Source organism: Mercenaria mercenaria, chromosome 5 (genome assembly GCF_021730395.1).
Source record: "Mercenaria mercenaria strain notata chromosome 5, MADL_Memer_1, whole genome shotgun sequence".
Classification (NCBI taxonomy): domain Eukaryota; kingdom Metazoa; phylum Mollusca; class Bivalvia; order Venerida; family Veneridae; genus Mercenaria; species Mercenaria mercenaria.
Genome location: NC_069365.1, coordinates 5,687,342 through 5,703,885, shown reverse-complemented (window position 1 = coordinate 5,703,885; position 16,544 = coordinate 5,687,342). Strand labels below are relative to the sequence as shown.

Below are 16,544 nucleotides of genomic sequence, written 5' to 3'. Positions count from 1 at the left end.
TGAACTAAACACATATGCTGGTTTTCTTCATTGAATTTTTGCCGCAAGTGTCCATGATCATGGAGAGCGTCTCTGATTTTGTTTTTCCAATTAATACACAAAACTTTATGGAATATCGCTGTTCAAGTGCCATATTGACGGCTTCAGCAAGACGAATGTTCTCTACTTCCATTGTTTATGGAAATGACGTCGGATTTCAGCCCATGACGCTACGCAGGAATTTACAAAAGGGCACCAAAGATGCACGTATATTTTGGGCAGTTTTTTGACGTTGAGAATATGTCCTTATGTGCTCTTTAAATAAAATCTGGAAAGTAGATCCCTTGGAAGCACCAAGAACAAGGCAAACAGTGAAAATTGCAGACTCGTTTTGATTGAGTCTGTTCATGAGCAGTAATGAAAAATGCACTAGCACCAGCTTAAGCAGTATTCAATCTTCAAATCTAAATGAGTTGAAATCAATGATCCCGAAGGACCAGAAAATATAACAACACTGAGATTAAGTCGGGGCAACTTTTTACGGCCGCCCCACAGCACTAAAGACGCATAAACACTGGACATATTTCGCGATTTGCTCCGCTCAATGTCAGCCGACGTTGATATAGTGACAGTAGATTTTGCATAAGTGCAATTTGTATCATATTTTCTTTCGGATTATGTACAAAATATATCAAAGTATCACTTTAAGTTTTGAATTTTTATTCAAATAGCTATATAAGACTTTTCCAGATACTTTTCGAACACCCCACATAAGACTGCCCCATGTGGTTCTGGGATGTTCTGTGTATGAAAAGAATTTGAACCACTGCCTTACCCTTGCATGATCGTAAGAGGCGACTAATAGGGTCTTAACAGTTGGTTTTGCAGTAACTCTGTGATTCCAGCAGGTATGCAAATTTTGATTCCATACCTCATGTTCTTATTATGCCCCCACTTTGAGGGGGGCATATAGATTTGCTCTTGTCCGTCCTTCCGAGAATGTTGTGTCGTGCCTAGCTCCAAAAGTATTTGATGTAGAGTCACATAACTTTACAGGGATGTTGGTCAGCATGTGTAGTTGTGCACCTGGGGTTTTGCTTCCGGATTCATTCAGACCTGTAGGAGTTATGGCACCTGACTTTGTAAAAATTGGTCAGTTTAGTGTTGTGTCGCGCCTAGCTCCAAAAGTATTTGACCTAGAGTCACCAAAGTTTACAGGAATGTTGGTCAGCATGTGTAGTTGTGCACCTGGGGTTTCGCGTCCGGATTCATTCAGTCGTGTAGGAGTTATGGCCCCTGACTTAGTTAAAAATTGGTCATTTTAATGTTGTGTTGCGCGTAGCTCCAAAAGTAGGGGATTCATCCAGTCCTGTAGGAGTAATGGCCCCTGACTTAGTAAAAAATTCGTCATTTTAATGTTGTGTCGCGCATAGCTCCAAAAGTATTTGACCTAGTCACCAAAGTTTACAGGAATGTTGGTCAGCATGTGCAGTTGTGCACCTGGGGTTTCGCGTTCGGATTCATTCAGTGGTGTAGGAGTTATGGCCCCTGACTTAATTAAAAATTGGTCATTTTAATGTTGTGTTGCGCGTAGCTCCAGAAGTATTTGACCTAGAGTCACCAAAGTTTACAGGAATGTTGGTCAGCATGTGCAGTTGTGCACCTGGGGTTTCGCGTCCGGATTCATTCAGTCGTGTAGGAGTTATGGCCCCTGACTTAGTTAAAAATTGGTCATTTTAATATTGTGTTGCGCGTAGCTCCAAAAGTATTTGACCTAGACTCACCAAAGTTTACAGGAATGTTGGTCAGCATGTGCAGTTGTGCACCTGGGGTTTCGCGTCCGGATTAATTCAGTATTGTAGGAGTTATGGCCCGTGACCTAGGAAAAAAATTTCATTTTAATGTTGTAGTGGGAGCATGTACACATTTCTAGTTTCGATGTAAATGAGATGTGGAACCAAAATTTGTAGTCCTGTTTGGCACCATATAACCTATACTGTGTTGGTGCGCCATAAAACCCAAATAAATAAATAAATAAATTATTATTTATTAGACAGCCTATTAAACGTTCACTGGTATTCTGATACAAAATTCTTTATAAAGATATATTCCTTTTAACAAACATTTGCACCAAGAAATAATTTTCAGCCTGTGTTTAAATTTTTCATAATCAGGCTGCATGGGAATAGAGTAATTTGAGAGAAAATGGTCTTGTTGTGCAGTATGTATGAGGTTTTAAGAACCTCCTTAAGCAGGTGTAACCTTTATATATCTCTATGCAAACTGACACTTATTCGAGGAAACCATATTTCATAATGTTGAAGGTAATACAAAATATTTCAACTAGGTTTATCTTATTATATCTAAAAACAGAATACAGTTTATTGTATACATGTTTGTTTACAACTTTGAAGGCTGAAGAGTCACAAAGGGGAAGTAACTGAAAATGGACTTCCTGTGTAAACATGGCACTTGTGCCATTAATTTTCATTCTCCTGTATCATTCCAAGAGTGTGATGTGTGGACTCATTAATGAAACATGTAATGAATATTTCCAACTAAAGCATGTTTTTGGTTACCCTATCACTGATAAATGCCAATCTGACTAAAGTACTTGATCTTCTAAACGAAGATCTGAGAACGACCCATTCACATTCGTCTTCTGTATATTTTGGATTTCCAGTATTGCTATTTTTATTTTATCCAATCAGACGACATGTTCGAATGTCAAAGAGTAAGAAAAATGTGCAGTTATTCCAGGGCTCGAACCCAGGACCCCTCGCTTACAAAGCAAGTGGCCTACCGACTGAGCTAACCGGCTATCTGATACATATGACATAAGAATTGTAAATATCAAAAGTCAAGGCTAGAGGTAGATTTGCAGGATTTTGTAAGTTAGGCTCTGATTGGCTAGCGAAAGGGTCGTCAGAACGAGGCAATGAATAGGTCGTTCTCAGATCCTATGCGTAGCGTAATAGGATATGTACTTTAGTCAGATTGTGATAAATGCTATCCTAACAATCATTGGTATCTATTCAAAAATACAGATGAATGGAGATTTGCAACTCAACAAATGTTAATTTCCACATTTCCTGTTGATGGAGAAAGTCAGAATTATGTTCGGGAAGTAAAGGATGTGCTGTTTTCTGTAGTTTATCCAACATCATTGAAAAACAATCCGAAACTGGCAGCCATTAATGAGGAGGTATTAACAGCTGTGCTGGATTTAGATCCTAGTGTGAAAGATTCTACAAAATTTATGCAGTTTGTGAGTGGGAATATAGTTCTACCTGGTGTAAAACCACTCGCTCACAGGTATACTCATTTTCAGGTCCTCAAATAAACTAAGTCCATTTAGTGTTTCTAATTTCAAACAAGTTGTTTAGTCTACCTTTGACAGGTGTTGTATACATAACAAACAGGTCACCAGTCCAGTGTCAAAATCTAGGACATACATTACCATAAGAGGGATGGAGGATAAATAACTGTTCTGTCAAAATTATTTGTCAAACATACAGATATCATCAGTAACACCAAATTTCTTGACTTTCTATTTAATATCAAGAGGCTCATTTTGTTTAATTAAGATGAAATTAAGTATGATCATCATACAGGAGAGGATTAGAGCTTGTGTTCAATTTACAGAAACTTTGACTTACTCCACTAGTGTGTAGTGTGCTGTCAGGGCGTTTCTATGTCTACACATGAAAAAATTATATCTAATCTTAACATGAAACGAATGGTGACACGGTGTGATATAACTAAGATATTATTGTTTGCCAGAATTGCAAATTATAAATACATTATATGCAGGTATGGTGGTCACCAATTTGGATACTGGGCAGATCAGCTTGGAGATGGACGTGCAGTCATGTTAGGAGAGTATGTGAACCACCTTGGTGAGAGATGGGAACTGCAACTAAAGGGGTCAGGTCTTACTCCATACTCAAGAAGAGGGGATGGAAAGGCAGTGATAAGGTCATCAGTGAGAGAATTCCTGTGTAGCGAAGCTATGCATGCTCTAGGTTTGCCTTTCCTGATCTGTATGTACAAGATATATTGCCTAACAAACCTGTGTAATATACAGAATATCAAGATGTAGTGGTTGTTACAAGCTTCTGTTCCTATAAACATTGCACATCTCTGACAAATTGTAATAAAAGTTTTGTTTGTTTTGGGTTTAACACCATTTTTCAACAGTATTTCAGTTATGTAACGGCGTGCAGTTAACCTTACCAGTGTTCCTGGATTCTGTAGCAGTACAAACCTGTTCCCCGCAAGTATCTGCCAACTTCCCCACATGAAACAGAGGTGGAGGACGAATAATATCAGTCAATGTTGTTTATCAAATTGTCACGAAGAGCATACACCCCACCTGGGGATCGAACACGCGACCCCGGGAACTGCACTCTCCCTATTGAGCTAAGCGGGCGGGCTAAAGCCTTCGAGCTTGTAATAAAAGACTGGTAAATATACTCGAGAATGGGTACAAAAATTTACAAAATTATGAAGAACCCATTCAATATTTGAGGGTAACTTCTACTTTTAAACAGCTTATGCCCAGGCTGCTTTGACAATTGATTGAAAATGGATTTAGCATTGGCCAGGCTTTTGAGCCTTAGCCCTTATGTCAGGAGTCAAAAAACAGCCATAATGGGTACAACTATATACAGGTGCAGGGCCTTGGAGAACTGTCACAGTTAATTGTTCTATTTTTGCTTTACTATTGTTTGCTAATTGACCTTTACAAAGGTATATCATTTTTCTCTTTGTTAATTGACCTTTACAAAATTTATCTTTGTTGTCTTTCATTCAGGTATACCTACAAGCAGAGCTGCAAGTATTGTTGTAAGTGATGACCCGGTTATACGTGATCAGTTTTATAATGGGAACATCAAGAAAGAGCGTGCTGCTGTTGTGCTTCGACTCGCTAAATCATGGTTCAGGATTGGTTCATTGGAAATACTCACTACGGACAAAGAAATTGACTTACTTAAATCTTTGGTGGACTTTATCATTGAAAACTATTTTCCAAGTATTGACTTAAATGATCCTGGCAAATATTTGGCATTTTTCCAAGAAGTGGTACAGCAGACAGCAATCATGATAGCACTGTGGCAAAGTGTCGGGTTTACACATGGGGTTTGCAACACAGACAACTTCAGTATATTATCAATCACCATAGATTATGGTCCTTTTGGATTTTTAGATGGGTATGATCCAAAATTTGTCCCAAATACCTCCGATGATGAAGAGAGATATAGTTATGAAAAGCAGCCAGATGTTGGAAAGTTTAATCTGAATAAACTGTGTCTAGCTATATTACCTTTGTTAAACAAAAGACAGACTAAGGAAGCAAGTATGATACTGAATGGTTATGCATCTATTTATAAAACAAAATTTATGGAACTATTTTTTGATAAGTTAGGATTTGAAAACCATGCAAGTTATGATGAAGATGATGAGCAGTTTATTGCAATACTTCTGAAAGTCATGGAAGACACAAAAGCAGATTTTACAATGACTTTTAGAGAACTTTCAGAAGTTTCACTTGAAACATTATCCAATCAGTTAAAACATCAGAATATTCCGAAAAAGTGGTGGACACTGAATGTTCTACAAAATCATGACTGGTTTAGTAAATGGGTAGAAGTTTATATGAATAAACTATCAGAAGCTGGCATAAGTGACTCTAAAAGACAAGATGTGATGCTCAAAGTAAATCCAAGATATATTCTCAGGAACTGGATAGCACAGACAGCCATAGAGAAAACAGAGCAGAATAATTTTGAGGAAATAAACTTTATTTTGGAAGTTCTAAAGAGGCCCTATACTTATGATGAAAAAGCAGAAGAAAAAGGGTATGCCTCACCACCTCCAAACTGGGCCAGGCAGCTGAAAGTCAGTTGTTCATCTTGATTAACTGAACTGTTTAATTGATGTTTCTTGCCATTATTACTGGTAAACAGTAACAGAAAATGTTTCATTTTCATAAATCATAAAACTATCATTAAAGTGTTCTTTTTATTGTCCAATTTTAACATTACACATGCAAACTTTTATGTCATTTCAGCTTTTTGATGGTATAAGACTCCAGGTGCCCCTCCATACATTATTTCAAGCACAGGCTGGCACCTTGGTGGAATCACAGACATTCAGTAAGCCAACTAGATGGTTTCCTCTCGTGAAAGGCAATGTTTCAAACCCACAGCTATGAGGGCCAAGTGATTCAAGTCAGTGACCTTAACCACTCGACCACAGAAGCCCCCTCCCTCCACCCCTTACACACACACACGCAAGAGAAATATATGTATGTCATTCATCATAGATATCTCGTCTAAGTCACAACATCAGAAATAACACTGAATCCAACAGTAAATCCAAATTCAGTGAGATAGTACTTTGCTTTTGACAAGATATACATACATTTCTTATGATTTTTCTATCTCATTTTTCTATAAACTGATAAGTTTTACCTTTACTATATAACCACAGCAGTATGGAAATATTAAGATGCCAATAAATATTTTAAGAATAACAAAAGCAGTATGTAATACACAATATTATGCCACCTCCCCCTTGGTCAGTCTGAGGTAACTTGGCATGTAGTTTTCAGTCTTGTTTATGCTGTAATCTTTACCTTTAACTAAACAACCCAGAAACATTTGATGTTGCCTACTGACCACAGTGTATCACCCTAGAAATTCGACTTCTGTATGTTTAAGCTCTCCATTTTCAGCCTCCATACCACTGTACCTATGATCTCTGACCTAATGACACTGCGGTCATCTGTTGATCTCAAGGTGTCAACCTTTGCAGTTTGATAACCATATAGGTTAAGTTTCTGCAATCACTGAAACTGTTCTATTAGGCATTATTACCTAGACCTTTGACCCTGGAAAAGAATAAAGGTCATCCACTAAACAAAGGTACCTATCCTATGAATATTGGTGACTGCAGACCCAGAGGTATCCAGTTATTGATTTAAAACAGTTTCACTCGAGGTCAATAGGGTATTCTTTCTACAAGTCACGTCATTGTGATCTTAACCTTTGATGTACTGACTTCCAAAACAATACATGTGGTCTACTGACCACAGTCCTATAAAGCTTTACAGCCACAAACCTATATACTTTATACCATTAGAAAGCAAATGGTCAATCGAAGGACTCGCTAACATAAGCAAACCAATGTTTGTCCTCTTCTCTAAAGAAATGTATAATAAATATCAATAATTACATACTCATTTAAATTCTCTGTCGAGTAATAATGGAACCAGACACATGAAATTTCATAATAATTTCTATATACACTTAGACTAGTTTCGCTCGGAGCCCTTGATATGTGTGTCAGTCTGTTATTTTACGTCAGTTTTGTCAACTGTATTCAGGCTACCGATTACTTACATGTATCTATGTACTAGTTACGTATGTAGTAGAAAGATTATTAGCTTCGCACTGAGAAATGTGCTATACATGTAGTTCTTTTGCAGAATAATCTTTCCACTTTTGCTTCAGCGAGTACATCAGCTTTTTTTTTTGTTCTTGTTTGTCGATAATTCTTACATAGGCCATCTTCCACATAATTAGCCAAAACTGACAACAATCCAGCTTCTGGAAAGGCATAACTGATGATGTGTTTTCCCTTATTTTAATTCAAACATCGAACACAAAGACATCCGAGATTTCAAAAATTTTAATTTCAATCTGTGATTCCATGAGCCTGCATTAGATTTTACATAGTCTATAATAATTCTATGTGTCAAAGACCTCCAAACTTCAGTTTCCATTTTAGCACTTAATAAATATCAATCAGTTAATAAATAGGCTTATTATTGAACAGTTCCCACAAAGGTGAAAGTTCAATATTTCGCTTCCAAAATGGTGTTTATTTCTAACACTAGATATGTGACAATGATTACAAAGTGATGCTGAGTTTCTCGTTGAGTGCAAGCTGTGTTCTGGTGAGATTGGCTAGGTATGTTACCATCAACAAATCCTGCAACACGAAAAAACAAACATGTTTTAATCCAACAAGTGTTCAAATGCTTATTATCAGTTGCAATCAATAAATTAACTTCTGTTCAATCAATAATGATCTAACTGGGTTATATATATAAATACCTAAGTAGGTTTGTTAGTTGGGAAGCCTTGTGTGAAATGTTAAAACCAATAAATGCAATAGTTCACGAGATATTGCTTTGTACACAAAACTTTCAAGGTGTGACAACATCGAGTGAGTAGAATATCTCTCATTGCAGCTAATAAAACTTGACATTTTCATAGAACTTTAAGGTACTTACCTTCATATTAGAGTTAAGCATTTCCTCAAAGTCCTCTGGTTCAATCTGTGGCACTTTCATTACTAAATCCATGAGAAATCTACCAATAACATTGTCTGCAGGTATTCTGTTAGCCTGAAATGTCAGAAACACTATGAACTGTTTTGTTTATCCAGACATTTACTGTATACAACATACTAGAATGCAAACATTCGATAAACATGACGGAAAGATTACAGACCACGTTCTTTCAAGAAGATAAGCTTATATTATTAGATAGTAGGTAATTTCATCTGTACCGGTATATAACATATCACACATAACTTTAAGAGCATTGCTACTATACAGAGATAATGACAGCCTTACCAAAACATCTTCAACATATTCCAGAACCATAGCCAGTTTCTGTTGAAGCATTCCGCATGCACGTTCTACATGTGTGAGATCTTTTACAAGGTTAGCACTTCTTTTTGGGTTGTATTTACCTCCCTGTATTACATCAACTGTCAATTATAAAACACAGCAGAATTAATACATAATATTCTGTCAAAAGTAGTTATAAACTAGAGCTGCTTTTGAGAAAAGCGCATGTTTCCCACCACTGCCTAATCATCTGGATAGTAGTATATGAGTCAACCATGCACCAAGACCACAACTGCCTAATCATCTGACATGATATGGTCTTGGGGCATAAATGACTCCTATACTACTAATGATTAGTAAAATATGAGTCATTTATGTGCCCCTATACTAGAGCGTTTTTCAATAATTCAAGGGCTATAATTCCGCAGTGCCTGGGCCGATTTCTGCCTAATCATCGGAACAGTAGTATATAAGTCAACCATGCACCAAGACCTCATCTGACATGATTAGGTCTTGGGGCATAAATTTGTTTGTTTGTTTTGGGTTTAACGCCGTTTTTCAGTCATGTAATGGCGGGCAGTTAACCAAACCAATGTTCCTGGATTCTGTACCAGTACAAACCTGTTCTTCGCAAGAAACTTCCAACATTCCCACATGAATTATCAGAGGTGGAGGACGAATGATGTCAGACACAATGTCTTTTATCAAATCGTCACGGAGAACATACACCCCGCCCGGGGGTCTAACTCGCGACCCCGCAATCAGTAGACCAATATTCTCCCTACAGAGCTAAGCGGGCTGGACTCCTATACTACTATTATTATCATAAGTAGTATACCAGTCCTTTATGCGCCCCAAGACCTTAGTGTTTGTCAGTATTTCCAGGGCCATAATTCCAAATGCCTAGGCCGATCGTTATCGAACTTGGCAGAGGACATATTGGCAAATACATTTTGTTCAAGTTTGGTGAAGATCGGACGAGAAATGTTCTACTTAGAGAGCGAACAAGATTTGTGACAGACGGACAGACACACAGACAGACAGGAGTAAATCAATATGTCTCCCACCACATAGTGGTGTGGGAGACATAACAACTGTCACTAGACACATTATCTATGAGATTGAAAAAACTACTAAATTAAGTACCATCCTCAACATTCACATGAAAACTTTCCTCGGTCGTTAGAGTGGTTGTAATCTAGGTCTACTTTGTCTGACTATAGCTACCATTGCTGCTGTTGGGATACTGACAGTCTTCGTCATTTCATTTCATAAAACCTTGTCACTTATTAAGCAACTCACACCTAGCACATTTATAACACATATAAATATTTAATGGTGAGGTAATCAATTTACTGTGCTCTACTGAATTATCTGCATTAACAGCTGTTTGTAGCATGGAGGTGAATGCGCAAAAAGATCTGCAACTCCTGGATACATCTCTAATTAGACTTAGCTCTGTTACGTTTTACTACTGCACAAAATTATTTTATCTAGTTTATAGGTTTTTCAAGACTTGATTAGGTTCACAATCATCACTCATGTACACATAAAATGCTTTATAAAAGTAAGAAACAGCAATTGTACTGTATACAGGGCTTCTCAGTGAGAAAATATCAACAAAAATTACCTCCAACTTTTTCTGGTTCATAACTTGTGATTTCCACTTGGACTGGGGCAAACATTGTACCAACAGTTTTCCCAGGAGTTCCTATCTGTGTACTGTAAAATAAAGTTTTATCATGTTCCATATCCATTTGTTTTCAATATTGTAACTGTGAATTCTATATAAGTGGTGGCCCGTAACTAAATATTAATTATTCTATTCTTTTGATTAATATTGTCATGCGATACAAATACACCAGTGTATATCTATGTCTGTCATTCAACAACCAACAAAAAATTGTATAAATTTCTTCCTTTTTGAATGTTTTGATATCTAGGCTATACATTATCCACTTGTCTATATCTATAACACATTGATATTTAAATAAACCATCAACTGCCCTACACAAAACTGTGTTGGATCATTTGTTTTTTGTTGGGTTTTAGGATTACACTATCTATGAGATATGGCAATGAAAGATCCAATATATCCCTCCAGAAATTGTTTTCAGGCATAAGTGGGCACCTTTGTAGATTCAACAGGGTAGCTGGATGGCTTTCTAACGTGAAGAACTCTACGCCCTATGTGCGACTTTCAAATAACATAAGAAAGGAGCATTGCAAATGATTCAAAATCAGCCACCTTAACCACAGAAGCTCAATAGTTCTTATACTAGACAAGTGTAGTAACAAGTATGACCCTTCACCAACTCTCTATTTGATCTCTGACCTCTCACCGGAGTAGTAGTAAACACCAGTACATCAAACTGTCTTGCTGACTGAAAATACACTTTAAGTCTGAAGTAAATCTAACTAATACGCTTGAGATAAAGTGAACTGAATCAAAGATTTAACCAATTTGTGGATGTAAACGCAATGATGACTGAGTAGGATAGGTCTCCATAAATTTTGTTCAGCTGAGCTGTGCTAAAGATGACCTTTCCTGCCTTCTAAATTCATACCTGACAAAAGCTTTAATTCCCATTTTATTTCCTCTAAGAGTTGTATCTACTGTCAAATGCACTGGATTTTTGGCTTCTCTAGAGTAATATTCATGAATTAACAGGGAGTGCTCGGATACATCGGCCCCTGTGGAATACCTGTAAACAAAAATACTGCTTTAAGAACCTTTGATACACAAGTGTATTATCAACAGCAATCAATCTAAAATCTGTATCTAGAATGTTTTAATATATAAATCCTGTATACATAAATCTAAACATTATTTTTCCTAGGGATGAGTACAAAACAATAGTAATGAAAAGTTCATGTTTGCGAAGGCTAACCACTAACTCACTAACTGGAGGTTAGGTCCTCCCATTTAAACCTCTACTTGATGCATGAAAAGTAGCCTGGGCTTAAGACCCTTATAACAGGTGAATATCCTCACCCCAGCCCCTTAATGAAACCCTTACACTAACAGTTTGCCCTGACAGCCAAAAATATTCAACAATACAAACCTTGCCCAGTCTGATCAGTACCCAACTTTAGAGAAGACATTCATTAAATAATGCCATGTAGTATAACTGATAATAGAAACTAATAACAGTAAGCTGAGGGTGTGGCACTTTTCCAATGATACATACCATCCAACTATCACTTCAGAGGGATTCACTTTTTTATGAAGCTCAAACATATTCCTGGCATACTCCAGATCTGCTGCCACCTGAAATGGTTCGTAAATGTTAATATATTAGTATTAAGTAGTTTTAGAACAAAATTAAAATTAAAAACAAGAGGACCATGATGGTCCTGAATCGCTCACCTCTTCCCACATGATCCAGTTTTGAGTATGACGTCGTTTTTTCTATTATTTGACATAGTGACCTAGTTTTTGAACTCATGTGACCCAGTTTTGAACTTGACCTAGATATTATCAAGATAAAAATTCTGACCAATTTTCATGAAGATCCATTGAAAAATATGGTCTCTAGAGAGGTCACAATGTTTTTCTATTATTTGACCTACTGTCCTAGTTTTTTAAGGCACGTGACCCAGTTTCAAACTTGACCTAGATATCATCAAGGTGAACATTCTGACCAATTTTCATGAAGATCCATTCAAGGGTATGGCCTCTAGAGAGGTCACAAGGTTTTTCTATTTCAAGACCTACTGACCTAGTTTTTGATCGCAGTTGACCCAGTTTCAAACTTTATCTAGATATCATCAAGATAAACATTCAGACCAACTTTCATACAGATCCCATGAAAAATATGGCCTCTAGAGAGGTCACAATGTTTTTCTATTATTTGACCTACTGTCCTAGTTTTTGATGGCACGTGACCCACTTTCGAACTTGACCTAGATATCATCAAGATGAACATTCAGACCAACTTTCATACAGATCCCATGGAAAATATGGCCTCTAGAGAGGTCACAAGGTTTTTCTATTATTTGACCTACTGACCTAGTTTTTGATGGCACGTGACCCACTTTTGAACTTGACTTAGATATCATCAAGGTGAACATTCTGACCAATTTTCATGAAGATTTCATGAAATATATGGCCTCTAGAGAGGTCACAAGGTTTTTCTATTTTTAGACCTACTGACCTAGTTTTTGACCACACGTGACCCAGTTTCGAACTTGATCTAGATATCATCAAGATGAACATTCAGACCAACTTTCATACAGATCCCATGAAAATATGGCCTTTAGAGAGGTCACAAGGTTTTTCTATTATTTGACCTACTGACCTAGTTTTTGATGGCACGTGACCCAGTTTCGAACTTGACCTAGATATCATCAAGGTGAACGTTCTGACCAATTTTCATGAAGATCTCATGAAATATATGGCCTCTAGAAAGGTCATAAGGTTTTTCTATTTTTAAACCTACTGACCTAGTTTTTGACCGCACGTGACCCAGTTTTGAACTTGACCTAGATATCATCAAGGTGAACATTCTGACAAATTTTCATGAAGATCTTGTGAAATATATGGCCTCTAGAGAGGTCACAAGGTTTTTCTATTTTTAGACCTCCTGACCTAGTTTTTGATCTCACATGACCCAGTTTCGAACTTGACCTAGATATCATCAAGGTGAACATTCTGACCAATTTTCATGAAGATTTTGTGAAATATATGGCCTCTAGAGAGGTCACAAGGTTTTTCTATTTTTAGATCTACTGACCTAGTTTTTGACCGCACGTGACATAGTTTCGAACTTGACCTAGATATCATCAAGATGAACATTCTGACCAATTTTCATGAAGATCCATTGAAAATTATCGCCTCTAGAGAGGTCACAAGGTTTTTCTATTTTTAGACCTACTGACCTAGTTTTTGACGGCACGTGACCCAGTTTCGAGCTTGACCTAGAATTTACCAAGATGAACATTCTGACCCGTTTTCATAAAGATCCCATGAAAAATGTGACCTCTAGAGATGTCACAAGGAAAAGTTTACGCACGGACGGACAGACGCACGGACGACGGACACTGCGCGATCACAAAAGCTCACCTTGTCACTTTGTGACAGGTGAGCTAACAACAATAGCTGTCAGTTGACAGCGCGCTCGACTATTCTGTGCTTGATAGTGTAATTTAAGCTATGAGTAAAAATTTAACATTACAATAAGCATAGTCTAAGTAGAAAAGGGGCCATAATTCAGTTAAAATGCTTGATAAAGTTGCCTCCTCCTTTTTACAGACTGGGGTCATGATGGTTAACAAGTATGCAAAATATGAAAGCAATATCTCAATGGACTTTGAAAATATTTGGGGTGGTATGCAAACTTTAACATTTATTCTAAGTCAAAAAGGGGCCATAATTCAGTTAAAATGCTTGATAGAGTTGCCTCCTCCTTTTTACAGACTGGGGTCATGATGGTAAACAAGAATGCAAAATATGAAAGCAATATCTCAATGGAATTTGAAAATATTTTGGTTGGTACGCAAACTTTACCATTTATTCTAAGTCGAAAAGGGGCCATAATTCAGTCAAAATACTTGATAGAGTTGCCTCCTCCTTTTTACAGACTGGGGTCATGATGGTAAATAAGTATGCAAAATATGAAAGCAATATCTCAATGGACTTTGAAAATATTTGGGGTGGTACGCAAACTTTAACATTTATTCTAAGTCGAAAAGGGGCCATAATTCAGTCAAAATGCTTGATAGAGTTGCCTCCTCCTTTTTACAGACTGGGGTCATGATGGTAAACAAGTATGCAAAATATGAAAGCAAGATTTCAATCGATTTTGAAAATATTTGGGGTGGTACGCAAACTTTAACATTTATTCTAAGTTGAAAAGGGGCCATAATTCAGTCAAAATGCTTGATAGTGTTGCCTCCTCCTTTTTACAGACTGGGGTCACGATGGTAAACAAGTATGCAAAATATCAAAGCAAAATCTCAATGGAATTTGAAAATAGTGGTACGCAAATTTTAACATTTGTGTGACGCTCACGCTAACACTAACGCCGACGCCGGGGCGAGTAGGATAGCTCCCCTGTTCTTCAAATAGTCGAGCTAAAAATAGCTAGGAAACCTTTCAACAACAGACCTATCAATATATGTGCCATTAATAACTTTTATATGTTTTAACAAATCAATTCTACATACCTCATAACCTGTGAAATGCATGTGTATGCCATACCTATTAAGTGACTTAAGTTGTCTTTTCTTATTCAGTTGTACCCTATTCCCTAATTCATAATTTTCTTGTACAAGTTAACACGGAAAGATTATGCGAAACACATTTTGCACAATCAGCAATGAGATGGCCAACTCCTAGCTTTCAAGTAGTTTCTGAAAGGACTGAAATCAACATATTTAGGACTAACAGCAGGATTTTAGGGCAGATTTACGGACAGGACATAACTGAGCTATAACTGACCTATGTGTTAACCTGAGAAGGAATCAAAAAGGTTATGATACTGTTGAAAGTGTTCTTTTATAACTTCAGGCCCGTGTGATAGTCCCAAATCTGAATGACTGGTCCTGACTTAGACAAACTTTCTTAGCAGTACAAGCAAAATATTTGAGTTAAACTGACTGTAATTTCAGGAAAGAAAACTCTTGTTATATTCTCCCTACACTGCTCTATTTAAATTAAAAACATTTTGGTGGCCTAAAAAGCAGGGTATCAGTACAGAAGAATCCAATGCTACATGTAAATACATTAAAGCTTGTCAATACTGCACTTCTGGAGAATATGATTTTCAAATCTTTTTTATGTACCTCTACCTACAACATAACCCCGTGGTGGTCCTACATCTGATACAAGGAACCTATTCAATAAAGCACTAGTCCATGCTATTAGCAAAATATCCCACTTCTTTTGAAGAAAAAGGACTTTGAAGATTTTACCTTTAAACTAACCTCTAAGGCAGTAATTATATGTAAAAACAAAAAAATGAAGTTAACTTGGCTGCCTGTGACCTTGACCATTGAAACTGGGGTCTTGGTATTGCATTAGACATACTGTCTTGTAAAGGTGAATAATAAAAAAATAAATTTGGATATATATCCATGCATAAAAATGTTACAAATCCATGCATAAAAATGTTACAAACAAAATAACACAAATATTTTGTCTCCAAATGTGACCTTGACCTTGAGCTGGCGGTCTGGATCTTACACGTGATAATGGTGACACTCTGTGCCAAACTAGAAAATGCTTTTGTAAAAAAGCGCATGTCTCCCCCAATGCAAAGTCCTATAGGCAAGAAGTCAATAGGGGTCAGGAGCGAAAGGCAAAGAGACACTGATGGTTGGCTGCAATAGGGATTATCTACTTGGCATGTCCAGTCATCCCGCTAAATTTCAACACTCTTGGCCTAGTGGTTCTCAAGTCACTGTTCAGGCTTCTGTGACCTTGACCTTTGATCAAGTGACCTCAAAATAAATAGGGGTCATCTAATCTGCATGTCCAATCATCCTATTAAGTTTCAACATTGTAGGTCAAGTGGTTCTCAAGTTATTTCCAAAAAATGATTTTACATGTACAGGCCACTGTGACCTTGACCTTTAATAGACTGACCCCAAAATCAAAAGGGGTCATCTACTCTGCATGTTCAATCATCCTATGAAGTTTCAACATTCTGGGTCAAGTGGTTCTCAAGTTATTGATCGGAACTGGTTATCAATGTTCGGGCCCCTGTGACCTTGACCTTTAACGGAGTGACCCCAAAAACAATAAGGGTCATTTACTCTGCATTAACAATCATCCTATGAAGTTTCAACATTCTGGGTTGAGAGGTTTTCAAGTTATTGATTGGAAATGGTTTTCCATGTTCAGGCCCCTGTGGCCTTGACCTTTAACAGAGTGACCCTAAAATCGTTAGGGGTCATCTACTCTGCATGACCAATCATC

At 37.2% G+C, this 16,544-nt stretch overlaps 2 protein-coding genes across 3 annotated transcripts in view; one reads left to right on the top strand and one right to left on the bottom strand.

Annotated features, from left to right (window-relative positions):
* Positions 1-765: 765 nt before the first annotated feature.
* Positions 766-6,006, top strand: LOC123556334 (protein adenylyltransferase SelO-like). Of its 2 annotated transcripts, XM_053542561.1 has the most exons (4): positions 766-2,576; positions 2,990-3,294; positions 3,793-4,022; positions 4,796-6,006. In XM_053542561.1, exons 1-4 carry the CDS (start codon positions 2,445-2,447, stop codon positions 5,896-5,898), a joined length of 1,770 nt encoding a protein of 589 aa, XP_053398536.1. In that variant the 5' UTR covers positions 766-2,444; the 3' UTR covers positions 5,899-6,006. The 2 variants fall into 2 exon arrangements, with proteins under 2 accessions (XP_053398536.1, XP_053398537.1); XM_053542562.1 differs by lacking the exon at positions 766-2,576 and having other exon boundaries at positions 3,047-3,184.
* Positions 6,007-7,659: 1,653 nt separating this feature from the next.
* LOC123556333 (eukaryotic translation initiation factor 3 subunit F-like) overlaps positions 7,660-16,544 on the bottom strand; it is a 30,720-nt gene continuing 21,835 nt past the window's right edge. Inside the window, exons 3-8 of the mRNA XM_045346958.2 lie at positions 11,815-11,894; positions 11,191-11,328; positions 10,254-10,345; positions 8,627-8,763; positions 8,282-8,395; positions 7,660-7,977 (exon numbers count right to left, since the gene is read on the bottom strand). Of these exons, the coding sequence (XP_045202893.1) occupies positions 7,897-7,977; positions 8,282-8,395; positions 8,627-8,763; positions 10,254-10,345; positions 11,191-11,328; positions 11,815-11,894 (642 nt within the window). The 3' untranslated portion in view covers positions 7,660-7,896. The remainder of the gene's footprint in view (positions 7,978-8,281; positions 8,396-8,626; positions 8,764-10,253; positions 10,346-11,190; positions 11,329-11,814; positions 11,895-16,544) is intronic.

Coding starts and splice junctions, on each gene's coding strand:
- LOC123556334 (XM_053542561.1), top strand. CDS start 2,445: ATGGCACTTGTGCCATTAATTTTCATTCTCCTGTATCATTCCAAGAGT. Junction 2,577..2,989: donor ACCCTATCACTGATAAATGC/CAATCTGACTAA, acceptor TGTGATAAATGC/TATCCTAACAATCATTGGTA. Junction 3,295..3,792: donor GTAAAACCACTCGCTCACAG/GTATACTCATTT, acceptor CATTATATGCAG/GTATGGTGGTCACCAATTTG.